The sequence below is a fragment of the Sporobolomyces koalae genome (assembly GCF_050403365.1).
Source record: "Sporobolomyces koalae JCM15063 DNA, S_koalae_JCM15063T_v1_ctg6, whole genome shotgun sequence".
In the NCBI taxonomy this organism is placed as follows: Eukaryota; Fungi; Basidiomycota; class Microbotryomycetes; order Sporidiobolales; family Sporidiobolaceae; genus Sporobolomyces; species Sporobolomyces koalae.
Window position 1 is genome coordinate 470,472 of NW_027481765.1, and position 21,830 is coordinate 492,301.

The following is a 21,830-nucleotide window of genomic DNA, read 5'->3' on the forward strand; positions in this document are numbered from 1 at the left end:
GAACAGTTGCCAAAGAGCAAGCGCACAAGTAGCGTGAGAGCGAAGGAAGCACCACGCGAACGCTTTGCTACGCGCCAATTAACTACAATCGGGACTTTGCCGATTCAGGCATCCGGATCGGATTCCTTCCTTTTGGGAGCATGCTCTTGCATTGCTACACTGCTCGCGAGCGATAGATACAAATTTTTGTACAAACACGTGTGACCGGGTAGACGAAAACGGAGACAGATTGCGAATCTTGAGCTCGAAACGAATGCGACAACAACCAGTGAATATTCGCAAGATCTACTCCAACAGACGTGAGATAGAAATAGTATAGGGCCCAGTTCCGAGCGTTTCAATGAACGACTCGAACCGAAGGAGAGAGGAAGAGGGAAATTATCGTTCTCGAGTGCTTCTAAACCGTGCACACCGAGGGGACGAGCAGGAGAGGGGTGATATAAACAGCAGGGCGAATATTTACATAACACGAGTATCGAATGACCGTGTTCAAGGGTAGACACCCGAGGCGAGAGGCGACGAGGCGGCAAGAGATCGGTCGAGCTGCTTAAGGTGCTCGACGTCGAGACCAGCATCGGGCTTGGCTTGTTCCGGACGGAAGATCTTGTCGAGGAATTGTCCAACACCTCCCTCGCTACAAAGTGCGAAAAGCAATGTCAGTGATCGTGCACAGTAGGCTAGTTCTGCGAAAGGAAAAAAAGCTCACTTGTTCGAGGCAGTTCCGTACTTGGCGGTGGCACGGGGCTTGGCCATGGCGTTGGCCATGTGGACAGAGTAGCCGGAAGCTTCGAACATGCCGCAGCTGTGCACAGTTGAGAAGAAAGCGGGTCAGTAACGAGGATCGCTGTCTCGAAAAATTGACCGATACTCACTCGTTCTCGCCGTCACCAAAGGTGATGACGTTTTGGGGCTTGATGTTGAACTTGGCGCAGAAGAACGCAAGCGCAGCCGACTTGTCGACACCCTCTGCGACAATTTCGATGATGTACGGCAGGGCACGGGTGATCTTGAAAGCGACGCCAGGGAACGACTTCTCGATGAGGTCGATGTATTCGGGAACAACGTTCTCGTCCATGGGAAGGAACATCTGGGCAAGCAGACAAAACGAATCAGAACTAGCTTGCGAGAGAAGTGAGTGCGGGACAGAGGAGGCTCACTTTTCCAATCTTGGCCTTGCCCTTGAGCACTTGCTGCATAAAGTCCGAGTCACGCTCGTCGGTAACGCACGGGTCGAAGCCACGCGTAACTTGCTCCCAGTCTTGCGAGCCGTTCTCCTCCTTGGTGACCATGGCGACCGAGTCGGCAACGTACAAGAAGGTCGACTTGTTGTGCTTGCGCATCAAGCGCGACACGTCTCGGACAAAGTGGGGCTCGAGCGCCATCGCTTGCTCAATGTTGCGGTCCTTGTCGTAAATGATGGCACCGTGCAGGCACGCCGCGGGGAACTCCTCAATGCCGAGTTGTTGGACGAGGTCACTGCGGAAAGCGAGGGGCATCAATTTTTTTGCCCGTCTCGGTGACTTGTTCTGAAATCTGGAATACTCACCCGCAGGAAGGAAGCTGCTTGCCGGTGACAGGGATGATGGGGATTTCAGGGTGAGTCTTGCGAATGTAGTGAATCGCGTTAAGCGTGGTAGGGTGAAGCTCGTGCTTGTCCGTGAAGAGAGTACCGTCAACTGTTTATCAACTTCGAGGGTCAGACTCGCACAACTTGCAGCGACACAGATTTGCCAAGGAGACGCACCATCCGAGAGGATCATCTTGATGTCCTCGGGTTTGGGGATCTTGTTCTTGTTGTGGGCGTGGACGAGAGGCGATGCTCCCGGAGTGGTTGCGGGCGAGTCGAACGGGGTAGCGAGGGGAGTGTCCCAGGGAGAAGCCGTAGGCGAAGGGCGGGCAGAGTCGGCAGCGCCGAATGAAGAGACAGCAGATCGGAATCCGGACATGGTTTTCGTGTTTCGGCTAGTTGAGTGTTGTGTGTGGAGTAGAGGTCTGACAAACGGTGGATCTGTGAAGAGACGAGCAACGGCGGAAAGCATCGGTTAGTACACATGTTGCCCTTGAGCTCCCAGACCACAAAGCTGTACGCACCTAGCGCTGCGGAGTTCTGAGACGAAGCGAGATGAATCGAATTGAAGAAGAGGAGAGGAGAGAGAGGGAACGGGAAGACCAGGCGTCGAACGGACGGTACAAGAGTACGTGGTCAAAAAAGTTTGAGGGCGATGACGATGCGCGGGACAGTCGGCCGGGCCCCCATACGACCGTCGGGTTCAGAATTTTTCCCGCGCCTTCTTCAAAAGTCTTCGCACCTTGGCCGTGCGCCGCTCCCGACAGGCGAGCCTCGCCACGCCACGCCACGCCACGCCACGCCACTTTGCAACACTCTCAGTCTGGACAAGAACGCGAATCGAATCCAGGTGGCAGGCTCTCGTCTGACTGCACCCCTCTTTCTCCGGACAAGCTCCCTCTTCTGCTAGGGCCCCTCGCTCGGCTTGTCAGTGGCGTCATCGGTAACTGTAAAAAGCACATTGCACAAGAACCCGTTCTTGGGTCCAAACACCTCGTCCACCTCGTCCAACGTTGCAAGCTTTCAGTCTCATTGAGTAGAGAACACGTCCGCGGAAGATTGGGAAGAAGCGGTGTTCACATGCGTGGTGTCCAGACCGGTTTACCTCGGGACCGCTCCGATTCACTCCTCCGGAGGCGCCGTGTCATTCGACTGCTTGGTGGAAACTGTGGCTCCCTCGGTTCGAGCGAGCAGCGCCGTCCTCTCCAGCGAGGTCAAGGTGACAGCGAGTCGATCGGATTGTTGAGATGAAATCGAGGCATACGTTTCGTCGATGACACGAGGCTGAGAGGCAGCGGAGAGAGTCGAGTGGGACTGCTACTGATTGGAATCATGGGATAAGCAGGTCTCGTGAGCGTAGTAGACGGCGGGTTTTTCACTTGCGAAGGTAATCCAGCTCCGAGGTCAGGCGTCGGCGAGAAGCTGTGATTGAGAACATCGTGACGGCTATACAACTCTTCAGGCGGAATGCGCTGTGGCCCGTCAAAATCAACCCTCGACGGTGCAAGCTGGAGAGATTTATCGCTCCAATTGCGAGTTCGTGCAAGCTCTTCTGGGTGAAGCCGATTCGCGGTCGAAGCCGTTGCAGGCACAGTATTGAGGCGATCGGTACTCCTGTTTGTCGAAGACGAAGGCAAAGCAGCGAGATCTAGCTTTGATGGCTCTCGCCTGATGAACTTCATCGCCCTGAGAGCGTTCTTGCTGACTCCATTCATTGCGCCGGGCTTCTCGGTCAATGCAGAGTGTTTCGAGTTGACGCGAGTTCCGATCTGTTCCGCTTTCTGCACTTGATCGAACGTGCTCAGGTTGAATTTCTGTCGCTTCCTTGGCTTCGGACTCGTGAACGCCTTTCGCTTCTTTGACGCCTTTCGAGCATCTTGCTGGATCTTCGGACTGTGCCTGCGAAACGTGCTGACAAGCTTGCTCTTGAGTGATCTGTCGGCTGCCTGGACGAGAAGTGGCTGGGCTTTGAGGGGAAGAATGCTTGGACGGCCTCGTTTGGGAGCTGGCGCACGCGAAGAAGCGCCGGAATTGCGAAGACCAGTCGTGCCTTTCCGCTTACCCGTCTCGAGCTCTTTGGATGATCAAAAGTCAGGACAAGGCTGCAGCAGTCCCAGTTTGAGCATCGCTCACCGCGCTCCTCATCGTGAGCATCATCCCATTCACCTTGCTCCGACGTTGCGAGTTTCTGTAGATCGAGAACCTTTTTGGAGAGCTGCATCAAACATCTTCAATCAGTTTCCTGACAGGAAGCACAATGTCGAAACTCTGCTTACGCCGGCAACGAGGTTGAGCTTGGAATGCAGCAGCAATCTAGTTCGCTCCATCTCTTTTCCCCTCGATAACCTGGGCGTAACAACAGCTTTGGGTAGTCTCCGGGGGAGGAAATCTTCGCCCAATCGGTCTTTGATATTGAAGAAATCGCTGCAAATCGTCGAAAAAGTATCATCTGATGCTGCGTCGGAGTCTTCTTCTTTGCCAGAGACTACATCTGACTCATTGAGAGTGATCAGATCAAGCGAAGGAAGCTCAGGCGACTCAGGCGGCGGAGAAGTTCGAGGGTGAGGCGAAGGGCTCGCGAGAACGTGCGATTTCGAGTCAGGCGGGTCGATCACATCCACCAAATTCTCCTCTCCATCGCTCAGGCCAGTTTCTTCCGCGTCGGAATCGAAAGGGATAGAAACTTCGAGGGGCTGCGGCGAATGGATCCAGTTTGGCTTCGGTCGCTTTTGTATCCAGGTCGACCTTTCCATTTCCCGACATCGCTCAATTGCACCCTCAGCCCAGTACCTCAAGTCCGTGTCGGGCTCCATGCTGCCGAGCGGGTTATCGTGCTTCTCCTTCGCAATCTTCTCTGCCATCCGAGCAGAGTGAATGCTGCAAGCATCCTCGGCACAACTATCTTTCGCTTCGAGAAGTTCGAGAACGAGCTCGCCTACTTGTCCGCTCTTGTAGATGGCACGTCTGCGGCACCACGAGATGGCACTTTCGATTGCCCAAAGTGCGTAAGTCGACGGCAGCTCCTGTCTGAGTTTGGGATAGATCGTTGACGGGAGAAGGTCGACGAGGTAGGTGCGGATCTGAGTAAGCAGGTGGGTCATGGAGAGATAGTCGTGAGATCGAGGGAGCGTGTCACTGTATGTAGTTGTATTCGAGACGAACGCGTCTTTGGGCGAAGCGAACAGACGATGCGGGCGCCTTTGCGATTCAAAGTGACCTTGCAGCGGTTGATCATCTGCGTCCGAACTATCTTCAGAGGGCTCATCGACTCGAAGATCGTGCGCAACGTCTTGGAACTCCTCGTCCATGCAATACGCCAAGAGGCTTTTGCCCTGAGTCCATGCGAATGGCACCTTGCGCGCGGGGTCTGCCGCAAGAGCCATCAGGATCAGGTGGTCGTTCTCGCCGTCGATCTGCGGAGTTGCATCTGAGTCGAAGGCTGACACTGTCGTGAGGTCTTCGTAAGCAGAGCGAAGCTCGACGCTAAAGGAATTGAGGGTGGCGAGGATCCGACCAGCGTTTGAACGCGCAGGGCTCCCGTCTTCAGGTACCGCTGCTGGTGTATCTTCTCGGTCATTCGCACTCAGTGACTGCGACAAATCTGCATCTGAGCTGTCGGGGTCGAGCTCCCACCTATCTTGGGTGCCATCCGTAAACGAGACAACGACTTCTCGCGCTTCGAGGTCCCAATCGACTCGATCGATCACGAAATGCCACAGCAAGGCTTTGTCGGCAGCGAGAGGATTTGGCAGAGCGATTCCCTCCTCCTTGAGGCGGCGCTTCGTCTTGAGGTAGACGGACGGGATTCTGCAAGTCGCGGGCAGCTTTGGCAGCGGGATCGTATGGGTGTGGAATGTCGCGGGTACGAGATAGTCCGGCGGAGGCTTGAGTGTCAGCCTCATGCGTCTCGGGTGCTTTGCAACGAGATGGTGAAGCGAGAAGCCTCGACGTTGAATGAATCGAATGCAGCGCTGGATCAAGCTGGATGTCAATATTCGGGCGAGCCGATCGCTCAGATCTGGGCTCGTGAAGCTCGTGGAGTGAGTCCAAGCGGTCCGAAGACTACGTACAGCTCAAGTGCGAGATTTGTAAGGATGTGCCTGGCGGGAAGTCGTGCCGGCAACTACAGGCGCGATCTGGGAGCCAAGCTCGACCGACGCGCAGGCTTCGAATGTCAAACTTGGTCAAACGTTGATTTTCGTCGACGCCAGCAGCGGCGAGAACCGCTTGTCTCCCTAGGCGTACCGGAGCTGCACGGAGCCCTGCACATCAATGCAAATTTTACCCAGACAAGTCCGCGGAAGTCGAAATAGACGAGACGCGAGCCCTCGCAATCGCAAATCCAGGTCCTGGTCATCTCCTTTCTCCACTTGCTCAGTCGAAGCTTAACATACAAAAATGAATTGCAGAGCTACCAGCAGACAGATAGCAGCGCTTCCCGCCAATTCGCTCCCTTTTGGCATGGACAATGCGCACATCCTTGCCGCCTCGACGCGCTTGGTCCTGGTGCAGCAGAGCTGAGAGGTCACTGGAGGTCGGCTTGATCAGCCGAGTCATGGCGCTCTATGCTCGTTTCGCGTCTCGGCATCTCGTGCAGGTCCTCGATGGCGGCGTTCGGATGACGAAATGGGCCAGGGCGCTCTTCACCCAACGCAAGTGGTTCGATAACAATCGCGAATCGTGCACGCCGGAGGAGACAGACGCTGCGAAGACTCCTTCGGCGGTCCCGCAGACGATATCTGGCGCCACAAAGGACAAGCTGCAGAACGATCTGGCTCTGTATGTCCAGGGTTGTCATTTGACTCGTGTAGAGGTAAAATAGTGCAACGGCACCAGCGGTGCCGTCACGGTGAGCATTCTATCTGTGCACGCGAGCTTGAATTGTAGATACTGATCTAAGGAGTGTGCCAGCTCGATTTTTTTTTTGGCCGACTAGCGATCGTGCTCGACGGTCGCAAGAGTCTCGACCTTCCCGCGACCGCAGACACCGGTACGCGTGGTGCTGCAGCGGTTTTCAACACGACCGAGTTTAACCAGAGGAACATGTCGCCCTTTGGAACCGCCATCGCGAACTCGACTCGCAGCGACGCCAGGAAGTTCGACTGAATCCTCGCCAAGCTAATCGTCGAGTTTCCGGAGCACTTCCACGTCGATTCCCGTTCTGTCCCTTCTGAAACGGACAATGCGGAAATCCTTGCCGCCCTCGACGCGCTCAGTTCTGACGAGGGAGAAGTCCATGAGGGGATGCCAAAGCGCGTGCCAGTCAAGCGCCTCGTCCGTGAAGCTATCGTCGTTATCGCTGCCTCGCCTCACGAGCGGGATTCTCGACCGGCACGTATCTTGGCATCCCTTCCAGAATATTTCCCTCGTCAAAACTGAGCGCGTCGAGAGCGGCAAGGATTTCCGCATTGTCCGTTCCAAAAGAGTGCGAACGGGAATCGACGCGGAAGTGCTCCGGAAACTCGACGATTAGCTTGGCGAGGATTCAGTCGAACTTCCTGGCGTCGCTGCGAGTCGAGTTCGCGATGGCGGTTCCAAAGGGCGACATGTTCCTCTGGTTAAACTCGGTCGTGTTGAAAACCGCTGCAGCACCACGCGTACCGGTGTCTGCGGTCGCGGGAAGGTCGAGACTCTTGCGACCGTCTAGCACGATCGCTAGTCGGCCAAAAAAAAAAATCCGAGCTGGCACACTCCTTAGATCAGTATCTACAATTCAAGCTCGCGTGCACAGATAGAATGCTCACCGTGACGGCACCGCTGTTTACAAATCTTGATTTGACCTCTGCAAGGGTCAACTGATATTCCGTCTGAACGTACAGCTCGAGATCGTTTTGAAGCCCATCTTTTGCGGCGCCGGACTTATGTGTGCGGGATCGCGAAAGGGGTCGAAACCGTATCTACAGTGCTTGGCTTGCTCACTTGCGGTTGACGGCGTACCGTTCGCTCAGGGTCTAGAGGGTCGAGACCCACTTTGTCGTTCGATTGCCGCCGTCGAGCACTTCTATGAGATGCTGAGGAGCGAAGCGAGCGTAACGCGTAATGATCCGGTTAATGCGAAGCCCAAGCTGCCCATCGATCTGAGGTGGACAGGCGACGGCATTGTCGAGACGGCGGTGATGAGATCGAGATCGCGTGGAGGGGGTGCGAGCACGGTAGTCGGAAGAATTGCGCGAGGCGAGAGCGCTACCACGATCAAAGTGGGCTCGGCAGGAGGATAGAGCACGAGCTGTGCTGTATCCACCCCAAGAGGGATGTAATGGATGGTATAGAAGAGAGAGTCAGCGCATACCTCGAGCCCCCGAAATTGTATTCCTTTGTTCGTGCACGCGCCTACGTCATACCATGTTGTTGAACCCAGAGCTACAAGAGTCACCTGTATCCAGAACCTGAACGTTCAACATGCACCAAGCCCCGTTGAAGGAAAAAGATATTGCAATGACCTTAAGTCCGCGGAAGTCGAATTAGGCGCGAGCGGTCAAGCTCGTAAATCCAGGTCATCTCCATGTTATCTAGACACTAGCTGCTTTGTAGCTACTGAAAGAGCGACCAATGGCCAGATAGCGTCAGAACTGAGTAATAGTTCGGACATCTCGGATACCTGTGACCGAATGATGACAACCTGTATCTCCTCCACTCCGCCTCGACTAGCCCACCATGGTTCAAATGTAAGTAATGCGCTGCTATACAAGAAAATAGCTTTCATTGAACCAAGCCGGTTACACAGGAAAGCGATCCTCGTCAAGGACGGCAAAAGCGACACGGCCGAAGGACTCTACCTCGGAGAATTTGAGCGACCGACGCTCAAGAAAGGAGATGGCAAGGTCATTGTCAAGGTGCGTTTGACTGGCTCTACTGGCACTATGTATCCCGTGTAACGAGCTGACCTGTCCTACCTGTTCCCCGCAATGCCGTGTTTCGTCGCGCGATTGTCCTTTCGCTCGATATAGATCAAGGCGTTTGGACTCAATCGGTGAGCGAGTTGAGATGTGCTTTTCGGATCATCAGACAAACTAATGCCATGCTGCAGTATGGACATCATGCAGCGACAAGGCAAATACCCTCTCCCTCCTGGCGCATCCCCGATCATTGGTGTCGAGTTCAGCGGTACTATCGAAGAAGCCGGAGAGAGTGAATTCCAAGTTGGTGAGGAAGTGTAAGTCGCACTCGACTCTTGTTCCCGAAAGAAAAATTTCTGAACCTGACAGATGCGCTTGTTTGCTGATGTTGCTATTTCCATCAGCTTCGGTCTCGCAACGGGAGGCGCCTATGCCGAGTATATCGCAACTCCCGCTTCCATGGTCGTTCGAAAACCTTCGCACGTGTCATGGGTTCAAGCCGCTGCCGTTATGGAGAACTGGCTCACCGCGTACCAAGCGCTGTTCACCATTTCCGAAATGCGCAAGGGTCAATCAGTGCTTGTTCATGCTGGTGCATCGGGAGTCGGAATTGCAGCAATTCAGCTTGCCAAAGCGTTCGGAGCGTGAGTTGTGCGCGAGTTCACGTCCACCGCTCGAGCTGACTCCCAATCTCCACTTAGCGAGCTCGTGATCGCCACTGCAGGCACAGACGAAAAGGTACGCTTCGTTGAACAGCACGGCGCAAAAGGAGTGAACTAGCAAGTCGAACTCTCGCATGCTCAACCCGTCTATTGCGAGCTGACTATTCTCTCGCTCGGCTGACTTTGGCTCATCCCTTTGACAAACAGCAAGACTCAGAATTTTGCCGACGAAGTGCGTCATCCAGTTAAGTTTACCCTCGCGCCATTCTTAATGCTGACTCTGCGTGATGCGATTCTATCGCTTTCAGGTCAAGAAGCTTACCGAAGAGAAGGGTGTCGACATTGTCATCGACTTCATTGGCGCGTCATACTGGGAAAAGAACATCCAGTCCCTCGGTCGCGACGGTCGAATGGTTCTTCTCGGACTCATGGGCGGTATCAAAACCGAGAACCCTCTTGACCTGAGCCAGATCTTGTACAAGCGGTTGCGAATCGAAGGCAAGTTCATTCCACACGGACTGTCTCTCCTGGACAAGGAGAGTGGCCCTGCAGTGGTCGGGTTTCTGTTGCTAACCCAAGATTAGCTCGCGATCTACAGGTACGACCCTGCGTTCCCGATCGCTCGAGTACCAAGGCAAGCTGTTGCAAGATTTCTCCAAAGAAGCGCTCGGCAAAGTGTTTGCGAAAGCGAAAGGCGAGGAAGGGTTGGATCTTGTCATTCACAAGGTGTACGATTGGAACGAGATCAAGGACGCTCACACCGAGATGGAGCAAGCGAAAAACATTGGCAAGATCATTTGCACGATCGATGCTTGAACACTTGATCGCGTGTATAGACGAAATGAACAAAGAAATACACCCAATCGATTAGGGTTCTATGGGTTCGAGGTATTGAGGCGCTTCCATGCGAGAATAGATACAACAAGGGACTTGGAGCGAGGGGAGCTTTCTAGAGCTGCTGCGTTCCTTCAATCTCGAGATGGTAGTCGAACTTGCGCGACAATGACTTGCTCGGTCCGCTTCGACGCATGACTGATCACCGTTGGCCGATCTCCGAGCTCCACAACGCAACTGGACCCTGCAAAAGTCGAGTCTGACCATGCATTCAAGTAGAAGAAAAGAAATTTTCAAGTCAGTTCGATTAGGAGAACAGAAAACAGACTCAGTTTCGTTCGAGACTAACCTTTCTCTTGTCCAATCCTGTTACACACGACGAATGCGACTCCAGGTTCCTCCAAGTTGGTCGACATTCGATACACCCAGTACCCGACCAGACCTCTCACTTCGTCCCAACTGTCCTGAGCCTGAATCGCTTCACGAACTTGCTCCGCTTCGGCTCCGTCATCGGAAGGCTTGACCGTCTCCGAGTCGAGCCACGCGTTGCTCGCAATGACGAGGTCAACTTGTTTGCGTTTGACAAAATTCGAGAATTCGAGCTTTTCGAGCGACTCGTCAAACGCTTCGGCGTTCAAGTCCATACAGATCGCTGGTGCGTACTTGAACGTACGTCGAGCCGCACCTTCGGAAGAGTCGTGATGAGGAGAAGAGCGAGGGAAGGGGAGGTCGAGACTGACAAAGCTGGTTCCGGCAGTTGCCCACGGTTTGTCCGTGTCATACAAGAAATGCTTGTGATACACGGTCTCGACTCGGCCGAACGGGTTAACGAGTACGACCGAATTGTAGTACAGGTCTTGCACGGTGGGAGCATCGAAAGAAGAGACTGGTAGATCATTGAGCGGGGCCAAAGTCGGAACTCCGACTTGAACGTAACAGCCCAGCCTTCGCGCTAGCAACGACGTGCGGTAAAAGATCCTCGTCAACACTTTCTGGAGGGTTGTAGAGCGGCCGAGTGGCCAGCACTGACCCGTTTTCATGGCCCATTTCGTGCTCTTTCCTGCAGGGACCTCCTCGATGAATGGAGCGATGTCTTCCCTCGTTTCGAAACAGTAGCCTGGATCCCGAGAACATCAAAAGACGCGTATATGGAGCCCGAGTACAAGATGAGATCGTCAGCCAAGGTTCGAGAGTCGAGTCGCATCCCGGGATTCCATGCGATGTGGGGTACGGATCCGTTCGCGTGCCGCCGCGGTAAATTTGAGGAAGGACCGGCGGGGGACGCCGACGGACCTCATCATGCAAGGGCAAGTGCGATAGAGCGTACCGGTGAAGGCCATCTCTGGCAGGACGAGAAAGTCAAGCGTGCCAGGCTGCACCCTGACGAGCGCGAAACGCGTCAGAAATGACGGACGGCCAGCTGCTTTCGCCCGAGAGACGCTTCCACTCACCCTTCCAGCAGTTCATCAGCACGCCTGATTGATTGGGTCGGGTTCTTGAAGGTTGGGTCGAGTTGCAGACACGCGACTCTCAAGCTGGTCATTCTGTGTCGAGACTGACGAGGGAGCCGAGGATTGAGAAGAAGCAGGTGCCGAGAGGTGCCTTCTAGACTCCGCCGGATTTGATTAATTTAACTTGGTCGTGAAATACCTTGAAACTCGAACTCTCTTCGGCGGTGACGTAGTAATGTAAACGGCGTCAGTCCTTGCCGAGCACGTCCCGCTGAATCGAAATTCGCAAGCGAAGAACAGCGTGAACTCCGTTACCGCATCGTATGTCCCTCACATGGACTTAAACACCGAAGAGTGAAAGAATAAAGGTCTCAAGTTGAATTGGGACTCGAAAAGGGTAACGGTGTCGGGTAGAAGAAAAGCAAAGGGAAACGGAGCAAACGAGAGAGAAAGAGGGGTGAGAGAGAATCATGGCGAGGCATTCGCGTGGTGGAGCGGAGGGGCGAAAAGGAGGGGGATGTACACAGGGAGCAACGAGAGAGGGGAGGACGTCGACAACAATAGACAACGGAAGAAGAACACAGACAGGCAGACAGAAAGAAAGACACAAACAACCACAGCAACACAGAGGACTGCAGAAATGGTCAACAGTGAACGTGGAAAGGCGATCGAGAAGAGAGAGGAACGCGAAGGAAAACCCTTGTCCCTCTCGGTTCGCCGACAGAGGCTATTGTTACGACAACCGTAAAAACATGTAAGCGATTCCCCCTTCACTTTGACCAGGAGAGGCAAGGCGAAAGAGGGGGAAGGAGAGTCGGTCAGACTCCGTCCCCCCTCTCCCATCCAAGCTCTTCGATTCCCTTTTGATGGTAGCAACAGGTTCCGTCGTAAGGAGAGGTACAACCCAACGGAAAAAACAAATGAGCACCGATGCACACAGCGTCAAGATCCTCGAGTCCCGGCGAAACCCGGTTTCACGCGGCAAACGACAAAGTCGATGGAGACGAAAGAAGAAATCCGCCGAGCGCCGATCTGGGTCGGCGGAGTCTGGTGCGAGACGACGAGGCGAAGATTGCGATAGTGGCAAGGAAGGCAGAGTACGATGTTGCGTTTTCGGTGCATCAGGTCTAGCGAGGGTGCGAGCCGTGGCGTGGTTGGAAGCGAGTGATGCTACAGTGAGAGAGGAATCGTGCAGTAGAGAGGGTATTGACAAGGGGATGGTGTATCGTGTCGGATCGAGTTGTATTGGTTTGACCTTTGGTCGGGCGATGTCAGATTGTCGAGATCCGTGCGGAAAGTGCGAGAAAGGCGCCAAGTACTGATGGGCGAAGCGAGAGCGAGAGAAAGACGGAAAGATGCACGGGAAAGTGGGGGCCTGGGAGGTAGACAAGCGTCAACTGACAAGGTCCCGCAGAGTCAGAGAGATGAAGAGAAGCACGAAGTACAGGCTGGCCTAGGTCTGACGACGCAAGACAAAGGAAGGCACTGGAAGCGAGCTCGGCGCAGGAGAATTGTGGAACGTAGGTCCGGCGTAGCGCGGGCCCAGACTGAGCTGATCCTGCTGTTTCGTGGGCGTAACGAGCTCGGCAGCGACAGCCGGGGGAGAAACGCGACGAGGAGTACGACGGCTCGAAGTCGAATTGTGGCGGGACACTGGCGACGCAAAGTTCGGGTCTTCTTTCGCGGAGTAGTCGTCAGCTTCGGACAAGTGAAGATCGGTCAAGCCGAACGTGATGCTGTCCTTGATGCGTTGCTGGCGCTGGCGTGCCGGAGTGACGTTTTGGTGGCTCTGACCATGCACGTAAGCCGTCGAAGATTTGATGGGCGAAGAGGAATTCGCGCGACGATCCGTCAATGCCGAAGTCTGCAGGTCGGTCTGGAGAAGCATCTCTTGCTGCCAATTCAACGAGGGGTTTGTCGTCGACATGCTCGTGTCTGAAGCTGATGTGTTGAGAGGAGGACGGGCGTTGTGCTGTCGCGAGGTCGGGGCTGACTGGCGAGCGGGATTGCGAGGGCCGGCGCGAGATCCGGGCGAGTCCGAGACCTTGTTGCCTCGGCGCGAGACGGTGTTGACGGGCGCGCTCTTGAGCAGTTCCTGCTGCCAAGAGAGGTTCTCCTTCGGCTCGGACGTGCGGTGCGCGCCTGCGCCTCCAGCGAGAACGGGCATGTCCCACGCATCCATCTCCGCGCGGTGGTGCGAGCGGTGGTGCTGGGGCAGTTCGGGTGGGACCGAGTGTGAGTGGGCATGTAGCGCGTAAGGCTCGGCTTGCGGCGGAGTGGTCGAGGTGAAAGCGGACGCTGCTGACGCAGGCGGGCTCACGCCGAGCAAGGCGTCGGGCAAAGGCGGACTGGTCTGGCGCGAGCCTCGGCCTCTCCTGGAGCGACGAGCCTTGCTGGGAGACGCAGAACCGACACTCGCGTCGTCATGCGGGGCAGAGGAGGTGATTCCGTTGTCGACCAGGGCGACCGGGCTGTCCTCCGCGTCCTCGGTGGCAGTGCTCGCTTGCGCCTTCTTCTGCCGCCGACGCTTCTTGGGTTCGAGAGACTGCCCGAGGAGGGAGTGGTCGAGGGTGGGTACAGGTTTCTCGCCCAGACTCTGATGCACGAGTTTGGTGGCCGAGTGGCGAGATTGGCGCGGCGAGTAAGAAGACGCCATTGACGAATGCGTCTCGCCTCCCTTGCCCGAAGGCGGCAGGTTGATGATGCCAGGCACGTTGCTGAGCTGGCGGTGATACTGAGGCTGCGTTCGGCTCGGCATTGAACGCTGGGGAGATTGGCGGGCAGGCGATGTCGGAGACAAGAGCGGCTGTGAACGAGAGGGCATGGGGGGCTATGTGCGACAGGCAGGGGAGGAGGGGAGCAACAGCGTGAGTGGTGGAAGTACACGCGGACAGCGCTCGAGCATACGATGAGGCAAGGCGGGCAGGTGAGTGAGGGGAGAGGAGACTTAGAGGCACGCCTCGCTCGTTTAGCGCGGCCGCTGCAAGGCCCAGACCCCTGCTGCCGTGTCGCCTCCTATCGCTTCTTCTAGTCGCGCACATGCTCCGGTCACGCCTAGCGAGTCTCGCTTGCTCAGCTTCCCGCTGCTCGCATCGTCGAGTGTCCACCCTGCGCGTTGTCGAGTCGACCGGCCCTCGTTCGCTTGCACTGCCGCTCTGCTTCGTATCGGTCCGAGGCTGGGACGCGAGCGACTCTGCGTGAGCCGCCATCGCTGCGTCACCGCTCTGCTTTTCGAAACTGAAGCGGCTCGTTGCACCGGCGCAGCGGCTGGCATGATTGGATTGAGCGCTTCTCGTCGAAAGGCTATTCCTCTCTCGTGCTCGATCTAGATCCCCAGGCTGCCACCGCCCAGGCCAAGACGTCGAAGAGCGTCCTCTCTGCGCTCGAGCAAGGCAAGTCAGGACCCGTCTCGCGTAGAGCGGCGAGCGCCTGCTCGCGCATGACAAAGCTCATCGCGTATGTATTGACCCTCATCTGGCACTCCCTATGCAGAACTCGTCTCCCTTCTGCGCGATCCCGCAACGTCTTCGCCATTCCCCCCGCTCGTCTTTGCATCGTCTACCGCTTCGATCCTCGCTGAAACCTATGTCTCGTCTCATCCACTCTCCGGGCTCGTGCTCGATCAACCTGTCCCCGCCCCTCTTGCTCGAACCCGGATACCTCGAGCTTTCCCGACCGACGTCGACGAGTTTGATTACGAACCGTTCTTTCCGGTCGCCGTCATCTCGCGCGATGGACAGGATTCACTGCATCGTCTCGTGACGGACTTTGGCGGACCGGACGAGGACAGCCTCGTGAGGACAATTGTTGCGGAGCGAGACGAGCATGGGTGGCAGCAAATCATGGAGTGGATGGACGAGCATGGTCTCTAATGCTCGCAGCGAGACTTGTAGATGACCTTGATCACGACATCGATCCTTCTCGAGCAAGCTGCATCAAAGCCGAAGCCGAATCCGCTCGGAACACTTAAGAGGCTTTCGCGAATTTGCAGCAGCATTGGGCCAGCGTACAGATATCCCTCTCAATGCCTCAGCTCAGGGACTGTCTCACATGTTCTGGGAGACAACCCTGTTTTTGTATTCCAAACGCAAATGTCCATTAACCACCTTGATCTCGCTTTCCATCGTTGCGCCTGACTTGTTCACCTCGGATACTAATGGGCCGCATCTCGCTTGACTCTGCTCGCGTCGACTTGGTCCGGAACCTGGCGACCACGCGGTCTCTTGCGCGCGCGATTTGACTCTTGCTCCTGCGCAAACCAATTGTCGATTCTTTCGCCTGACTCGACCACTTTCAATCGCAAGCTTGTGTACACCGACTAGCTATCTGTTCTTCGCTTGCGCTCTCGTGTGTTACCCAATGTCGACTTCCCCACCTCGTTCCGATACCCACTCTACTGAGCGTGAGCATGTCGGATTCGGACTCTCTTTGTCGCGTCTAGCACAAGAGTCCATCTCGGAGCGTACTCCCTTCAAGTTTCATTCCGCCTCTACCGAATCGACCGTTGAAGCTTGCGATCAAGTCGAACCGTACCTCGCCTTGTCCCACCCACGGTACTCATTGATCTTGACTCCGGCGAGACCAACCGACTTTGACGTACAGACAGAATGTCTCAACGATTGGAGTGTCACGTCGCAACTGATCGGACCACCGTACCCATACTCGCGCGAGATGGCAGCCGACTGGGCCAACATGAAATGGGAGGAAACGAGACACGTCTTCAACAACTGGGCGAAACAAGTCGAACAGGAAGGAGATCAAGTCGAATTGGAACCGATCCAACAAGGGTTGCCGTTCTCGACGATCAGGATTCAGGACACGGGAGAATGGATTGGAGAGATTGGTATCAATCGGTGGATATTCCGCGATGTGGCAGATGTCGACGAACGGGACAGACTCAAGCGAGAGAATGACGAACGCAAGGTTGGAGACCGCGAATTGGTCTGGAGTTTCGGCTGTACGTTTCTTCTTTCTCGAACCCAATTTTGCTTCCTTTCCTTTTTCTTCCATCTTTTGTTCAAGCACTGATTCCTCTCGTGGTGATCTGCTAGACTACCTCCTACCGAAATACCAGGGGCAGGGGATCATGACGGCGGCCTTAGCTTCTCTGATCGAATCCTACTACATCCCGTACCTCGACGCGTACACGATCCGTTCTTCGGCTTTCGTCGACAATGTCGCGAGTGTGAGGGTACAGGAAAAGTGCGGCCTCAAGCAGAACGGCATGCGGCATTGGTTCGAAGTGAGCGAGAGTCGGGGCGGAGGCAAACGGGAGGAGTGCACGCTCGAATGGACGAGAGAAGCTTAGAATTCAAACTTAGCAGAGACACTTATCGAAATTATAAAGAAATGTCCTGCAAGCTTTGTAACTCCGAAACACAGAAACGACAGAGAAAAACTTTCGCCCAGAGCGTCTGCTTACTCGCTCTCGTGATGATTAGGTGGAATGAAGGAGTAGCATTCACATATCTTCTGTCGAGAACGCATGAGCCGCAGCTCTGTACATCGATGCCGAGTTCTTTTTCTGCATGTATTTCGCCTCGAACCCGGTACCCTGATCAATCGACGAAGAACCAAATCAGCTCTGGAACAACAAGTGCACCACAGGGCAACAGGGTCAGAGAGTGAGATAGAGAGCTCGAGACTCACGCGATCGACTCCGTCCCACCGGTAGCCAGGTCTGATCCCGAACCGGTTCGGAGGTGGTGGAGGACCTTGGTATACTGGGAATTTTGATTTCGATTTCGATTTTTCCGATTTGCTCTTCTACACAGCCACACCAATATGTAAGTGCTCGGATAACAGCGAGAAAAGTAACATTGTATGAACTTACGGTGAGAAAGTTGGCAGCGGGGTCATTCCAACGTTCGACTTCTTTCAGCTCGTCGTTCATCTCTTCATCATCAGCGTACCTGTCCAGCACGAACAGTGAGTTTCGGAACGCGAGCTTGCTGGATGATGCTTTCCGGGGGCATGTGCGTACCTGGCGACCCCCTTTCTCGCCAATTTTTGTGCTTCAAGTTTCATGCGCTCCTTGTCCTCTCGCTGAACTAGACCTTTGCCCCATTCCATCTTGGCCATCTCGCGCTCGAGTTCCTGTCGCTTGCGTTTCGCTTCCTCGGCTTTCTGCAGTTTCATGTCAATCTTGCGCCCGGACGAGTCTCGGTAGACAGTCGTTTCCTGCTCCGAGGGTTCTTGATCGTTATTGCGTCTCGCTTCTTGTTCCCGTTGTCGCTTGATCCGTTTTCGTTCCTGTTCGACTGCTAGGCGTTCCTGTTCCCGTTTGAGGTCGGCTGCGGATTGCAATCCTCCTCGGGAAGGAACGACCACGGGCGCTTCATCTTCGGGTATCGGAGGTTCCTCTTCGACGGGTACTTGTGCTTGAGGATCTGCATCTCGAATAGTCGCCCACGTCGAAGTCGCAGGCGCTTTCGCTTTGAAATGACCTCGCCTCTCTTCGACGACTATCGGTTTTGGTGACCATCATGCGCGTGCGGTTTTGAGCGTCAGCGCCGAGTCCTTCCTTGCCCTTAGGGAATGATGATTGCTCTCACCTGGTTTCAAGTCTTCATCCTCGTCGGCATCAGGTTTGTGCCAACCTGCATCATCGTCATCTGCGATCCTCAACCCAGTTCCACTGCTCGTACTCGCGACAGGAGTTCCAACGTCCTTTCTCTTCTTGCGCTTCTTGGTTTGGTGGGCGTCTGCCGAGCGTTCGAGGATCGCGTCGGCTTTCGCTCCCGACATGTATTTCGACGCGAGGTACGCTTGCAGGTCAGCGTTGCCCATATTGCTAGAAGTTCTACGCTTGCTGTAGAGTTGAGAGACACCACTGAGGGGCTCGATGTGTCTGGCGTGAGAAGTCGAGTGCGAAGTGGCAGTGCAAGATGCCGAAATCGCGCAAGATCAGCAACTCTCTCCCGTTTCTCTCTCGAATCACTCGGTCCTGTTCTGTCTCGAGATCTCAAGCTCTAGCATCCATGAGTCGGACAGCAAGGACTTTCTTCATCGGTTCGGTCGTCTTCACTGGCGTATCCATCTGGGGAGTTCACATGATCCAAGTCCGAGAGCGAGAAGTACTACTCAATCTCTCCTCACCCTTTGCCTAAGAACAGGAACTGACGAGATTCTTTTCAATACGTAGACCATGTTTGCGGGAGTCATTCGTGACGAACAGAGGTTGCAAGCGAAGAAGCAACAACGTCTGCGAGAACTCGAGTTCGAAGACCAAGCAAAGAAACGAGCGTACCTCGAATCGGTTCAACATGTTTCGAACCCCGTGGTCGAACCTCGCAAAGTTGAACCCGACCAAGTGCCGACGAGTTCCGAAGGGATGGATTTTGGATGCAAAACTTGCGACAGACCTTGACAAACTCTCTCTTCTTTCTTCATACCTCGCTCCTTTCGGCACTGAATTTCCTTTGTTGTCTTGGTAGTCGTGAGTGAATTCTTCTCTTCTTGAAAGAGACTCGGCATGGATTGATTGTTCCGCTCCGATAGTCTGTATCATACACCGTTGCAATCTCCACTCTCCAACCTTGTTCATTTTCTCCCGACAAAGAGGTACCCGGAAACGAAGCGCGTACAACTCGCTGTGAGATCGACCTTGCGGAACACCATATCCGGGTCTTCGGCGCAAAACTTGCCTCAATCTAGGTCGGATCGACAGAATCAACTGTTCGCGTTGATCTCGAAAGTTGAAAAAAAGAACCCTGAAATCAAACGGGGTACGTAGAGAGTGTCGGGACGGGGCACGATGTCACTGAAGCGTCTCAGAGACGCTAGTCGGAAAACCTTACAACATGTACGAATGGCGAGCGAGCAAAGAAGTCTTTCTCTCTCGATGCAGCGATCGAGCCAGCGAAAGACTCGTCGAGAGATTGGTGGAAGAGGTCAAAAAATTGTTTTTACATGGCTACGGTTGTAAGAGTAAAGACAGGATGGTTCGTTTGAGGTTACGATTGGTTAAAGGAGTAGAGACAGTGTTGAGAAAAAAGGGACAAGAGTAAAAAGTGTACCACGACGAGGAGAGACAGATCGGGTACAGTCGAGCGTTTCTCAAAGTGGAAATACGGCTCGCAGGGGAGGATCGTTGATTAGATCCACCAGGGACAGGAAGAGAAATAAGAGAGAGAAAGAAAGCGATAGGGAGGGCAAAGATTGTCTGTTGGGTGGTACGAAGCATAGCGCGAAAGAGTTGGATCAAGTGCGAAGCAAAATTAAGGATACATATTGGAGCTGGTAAGGACCGATGGTCAGCTGAGGCTGCGTCGTGTCTCAAGCTCGGACTGCAAGCACGTACCCAGCATTTGAAAGTCCTCAATCCCGATCCCTCGGGTCATCGTTGACGACGCTCAACCTCCATCGCTTGCCATTGTCCGTCTCGTCGTAACCCGATCCGAACGTGTCGCCGACTTGCATCGGCGTCGGACTGACTGGGCGAGCGCTCGGTGCGAATCCACCCGCATAGTCTGAATCGGGTTCGCCCGGGAACGGCAACTGACTTCCACCTTCTTCCGACGAGTGACCTGCGGTCGAGTAGTCGCGCGGAGGGGAAGGCGTGTGGCGTGATTGCGAAGGGTTGTGCGCGAGTCCTCCTGCGCCGGCAAGGGCACCCGCTCCCGCCGCGCCTCCCGCCATCAATGGCGCGTGCGAGTTGATCGATCCAGGTGCCGAGTAGCCAGACGGGTTGTAGCCAGACGAGCCGGCTCCGTACGCCGACGAATCGGGCACGGACGGCGCAAGGTACTGATGCCCACCATCGGTCGAGTACGGGTAGCCTGTCTGCTCGGACGAGTAGACTGAAGGGGGCACCTGCGGCAGAGTCGGTTGACGACCGTACCTCGAGCCGGCAGCCGCTCCAACTCCCGCCGCTCCTGCTCCCATCATGGCCGCCTCGCTCATCTCGTGCGGGTACGCTCCATCCGGTCCATCGAGGTCGTCATCGTCGCCGACTCCGAATCCTGCTCCTCCCGTGTTGTGGACCTGTTCTGGGTACAGGGTCGAGGAATCTCCGACAGCGGGCCAGAGAATGTTGTCGGCCGCGTTCTGCTTGTCGCGTTTCCTGCGTCGCACGCCGAGACACACGAATGCGAGAAGGGCGAGGACTGCGAGACCTCCGACGGCACTGCCGACCGCAATGCCGACTTTGGCGCCAGTCGAAAGTTGCGAACCTGCCGAAGCCGAAGACGAGTTACCACCCGAAATCGAACGCGCGCTGGTGGTTGTGACGGGAGGAAGCGTCGACGTGATCGAGGAGGTGCCAATGACGATGACTGCTCGGGAAGGACGAATCGACGTCAGTCGCACGCAGCTGGAACACGGATCAGTACATGCCTCACCTGTAGTAGGGGTGATGACGCTCGTCACGGTGGTCTCGGCTGTTGAGCGCACTCAGTGGGGGATACGTCAGTCGAATGCTCTCCGTAGCAAGAGCAAGAGAAGCGGGACTGACAGGGTTGTGCCGAGGTGGAAGAGGTGCGGGAAGAAGCGCTCGATTCCGCTGCTCGGCTCGAACTTGCGGCGGAGGAGGAGCTCTCGGCCTGGGCCTGCGAGCTGGACGAGCTGGAAGACGAGGCAGCGGCGGACGAGGATCTGCGGACGCGCGAAGGGATCAGTCCCGGACGAGAGTCGCCGGGCACAGAAAATGAGGGCGGCGAGGCGCGAAGGGGTCGCCAGTGAGGCACGCGGAGAGAGCGGGCACGTACTCGGATGTGGTTTCCGACGTGGTAGTTGCTGCCGAGGTCGTTTGGCTCGTAGTCGAAGTCGTCGAGGACTCGTCTGCGGTGCTCACCGCATCGCCAGCGAGGGCTGACGTGAGAGAGTCGACTGCGTTCGTTCCTCGCCCTCCGCCTTGACCGCCGCCTGTGCCGGTCCCTGGTGATTGACGGCGCACGAGCTGCTGCTCCTGTGGGCTTTCGTTCTTCTTGACGACGCGCGCGAATTCCATCGTGGGTTGACCAAGAAAAGGTGTAGGCGGGCGCAACACCGGCGAGGCATGTCGTTCATCGACATGTCTCATATTTTTCGTCGGTCTCCCAAAGCTTCTCCCATGGTATACCCTGTCAAGTACAAGACAGTCGGATCACTAGAGAGCCTCCTGGCGAAACACGAGAAAGATACATTTCGCAATCATTTTACCGGGGGAACCACATTGCGGCTTTCAGCGGTCCCGTCCTCTATCAGCCTCTCGACCATTCGAAGCTATTGCCGCTCATAGGATCAGCAGGCATCGCCATCAGCAGCCCCTTGCGACCGCGTGGTCCGAACCAGGAGCGCCAACTTGGTCAACTCGTCCGGCTTGAATTGGCCGGAAGTCCACCTACCGCTCTCCCGACGCGCCCCTTTCGAGCGACAAGAGTCTCGAGTAGCGCCATCGACTCGCCCAGGCTTCGAACGCCGCTTGCGACGGGCATTGCCGCAGTACGGGATAATTATAACGCGGTCGACTCTTCGAATCTCCCAGCAGTGCTCGGTCGGT

At 55.4% G+C, this 21,830-nt stretch overlaps 10 protein-coding genes across 10 annotated transcripts; 4 read left to right on the top strand and 6 right to left on the bottom strand.

The window, feature by feature from the left end:
- Positions 1 to 489: 489 nt before the first annotated feature.
- JCM15063_003959 (uncharacterized protein) lies at positions 490 to 1,946 on the bottom strand (the record flags this gene model as incomplete). Its single annotated transcript, XM_076677003.1, has 6 exons — positions 490 to 634; positions 707 to 802; positions 873 to 1,087; positions 1,158 to 1,476; positions 1,547 to 1,676; positions 1,745 to 1,946. The coding sequence occupies 6 exons, from the start codon at positions 1,944 to 1,946 to the stop codon at positions 490 to 492; spliced, it is 1,107 nt and encodes a 368-aa protein (XP_076535985.1).
- Positions 1,947 to 2,781: 835 nt separating this feature from the next.
- On the bottom strand, positions 2,782 to 5,469 carry JCM15063_003960 (uncharacterized protein; the record flags this gene model as incomplete). The annotated part of the gene is made up of 3 exons (XM_076677004.1): positions 2,782 to 3,641; positions 3,701 to 3,782; positions 3,844 to 5,469. 3 exons carry the CDS (start codon positions 5,467 to 5,469, stop codon positions 2,782 to 2,784), a joined length of 2,568 nt encoding a protein of 855 aa, XP_076535986.1.
- A 2,752-nt stretch (positions 5,470 to 8,221) lies between these two features.
- JCM15063_003961 (NAD(P)H-quinone oxidoreductase) lies at positions 8,222 to 9,881 on the top strand (the record flags this gene model as incomplete). The annotated part of the gene is made up of 9 exons (XM_076677005.1): positions 8,222 to 8,232; positions 8,292 to 8,400; positions 8,515 to 8,537; positions 8,595 to 8,720; positions 8,808 to 9,047; positions 9,105 to 9,182; positions 9,273 to 9,297; positions 9,374 to 9,563; positions 9,664 to 9,881. 9 exons carry the CDS (start codon positions 8,222 to 8,224, stop codon positions 9,879 to 9,881), a joined length of 1,020 nt encoding a protein of 339 aa, XP_076535987.1.
- Positions 9,882 to 10,033: 152 nt separating this feature from the next.
- Positions 10,034 to 11,442, bottom strand: NTA1 (amidase; the record flags this gene model as incomplete). The annotated part of the gene is made up of 5 exons (XM_076677006.1): positions 10,034 to 10,158; positions 10,249 to 10,851; positions 10,930 to 11,016; positions 11,227 to 11,279; positions 11,351 to 11,442. 5 exons carry the CDS (start codon positions 11,440 to 11,442, stop codon positions 10,034 to 10,036), a joined length of 960 nt encoding a protein of 319 aa, XP_076535988.1.
- A 1,361-nt stretch (positions 11,443 to 12,803) lies between these two features.
- JCM15063_003963 (proline-rich nuclear receptor coactivator motif-containing protein) lies at positions 12,804 to 14,174 on the bottom strand (the record flags this gene model as incomplete). The annotated part of the gene is made up of 1 exon (XM_076677007.1): positions 12,804 to 14,174. One exon carries the CDS (start codon positions 14,172 to 14,174, stop codon positions 12,804 to 12,806), a length of 1,371 nt encoding a protein of 456 aa, XP_076535989.1.
- A 215-nt stretch (positions 14,175 to 14,389) lies between these two features.
- Positions 14,390 to 15,222, top strand: JCM15063_003964 (uncharacterized protein; the record flags this gene model as incomplete). Its single annotated transcript, XM_076677008.1, has 3 exons — positions 14,390 to 14,547; positions 14,615 to 14,742; positions 14,843 to 15,222. 3 exons carry the CDS (start codon positions 14,390 to 14,392, stop codon positions 15,220 to 15,222), a joined length of 666 nt encoding a protein of 221 aa, XP_076535990.1.
- Positions 15,223 to 15,709: 487 nt separating this feature from the next.
- JCM15063_003965 (GNAT family N-acetyltransferase) lies at positions 15,710 to 16,658 on the top strand (the record flags this gene model as incomplete). Its single annotated transcript, XM_076677009.1, has 2 exons — positions 15,710 to 16,307; positions 16,402 to 16,658. The coding sequence occupies 2 exons, from the start codon at positions 15,710 to 15,712 to the stop codon at positions 16,656 to 16,658; spliced, it is 855 nt and encodes a 284-aa protein (XP_076535991.1).
- Positions 16,659 to 16,811: 153 nt separating this feature from the next.
- Positions 16,812 to 18,139, bottom strand: JCM15063_003966 (Bud13/CWC26 family protein; the record flags this gene model as incomplete). The annotated part of the gene is made up of 5 exons (XM_076677010.1): positions 16,812 to 16,904; positions 17,000 to 17,116; positions 17,184 to 17,262; positions 17,334 to 17,814; positions 17,905 to 18,139. The coding sequence occupies 5 exons, from the start codon at positions 18,137 to 18,139 to the stop codon at positions 16,812 to 16,814; spliced, it is 1,005 nt and encodes a 334-aa protein (XP_076535992.1).
- Positions 18,140 to 18,330: 191 nt separating this feature from the next.
- PET117 (Pet117p) lies at positions 18,331 to 18,719 on the top strand (the record flags this gene model as incomplete). Its single annotated transcript, XM_076677011.1, has 2 exons — positions 18,331 to 18,426; positions 18,495 to 18,719. 2 exons carry the CDS (start codon positions 18,331 to 18,333, stop codon positions 18,717 to 18,719), a joined length of 321 nt encoding a protein of 106 aa, XP_076535993.1.
- A 950-nt stretch (positions 18,720 to 19,669) lies between these two features.
- On the bottom strand, positions 19,670 to 21,299 carry JCM15063_003968 (uncharacterized protein; the record flags this gene model as incomplete). The annotated part of the gene is made up of 4 exons (XM_076677012.1): positions 19,670 to 20,625; positions 20,692 to 20,730; positions 20,805 to 20,914; positions 21,058 to 21,299. The coding sequence occupies 4 exons, from the start codon at positions 21,297 to 21,299 to the stop codon at positions 19,670 to 19,672; spliced, it is 1,347 nt and encodes a 448-aa protein (XP_076535994.1).
- Positions 21,300 to 21,830: the final 531 nt, after the last annotated feature.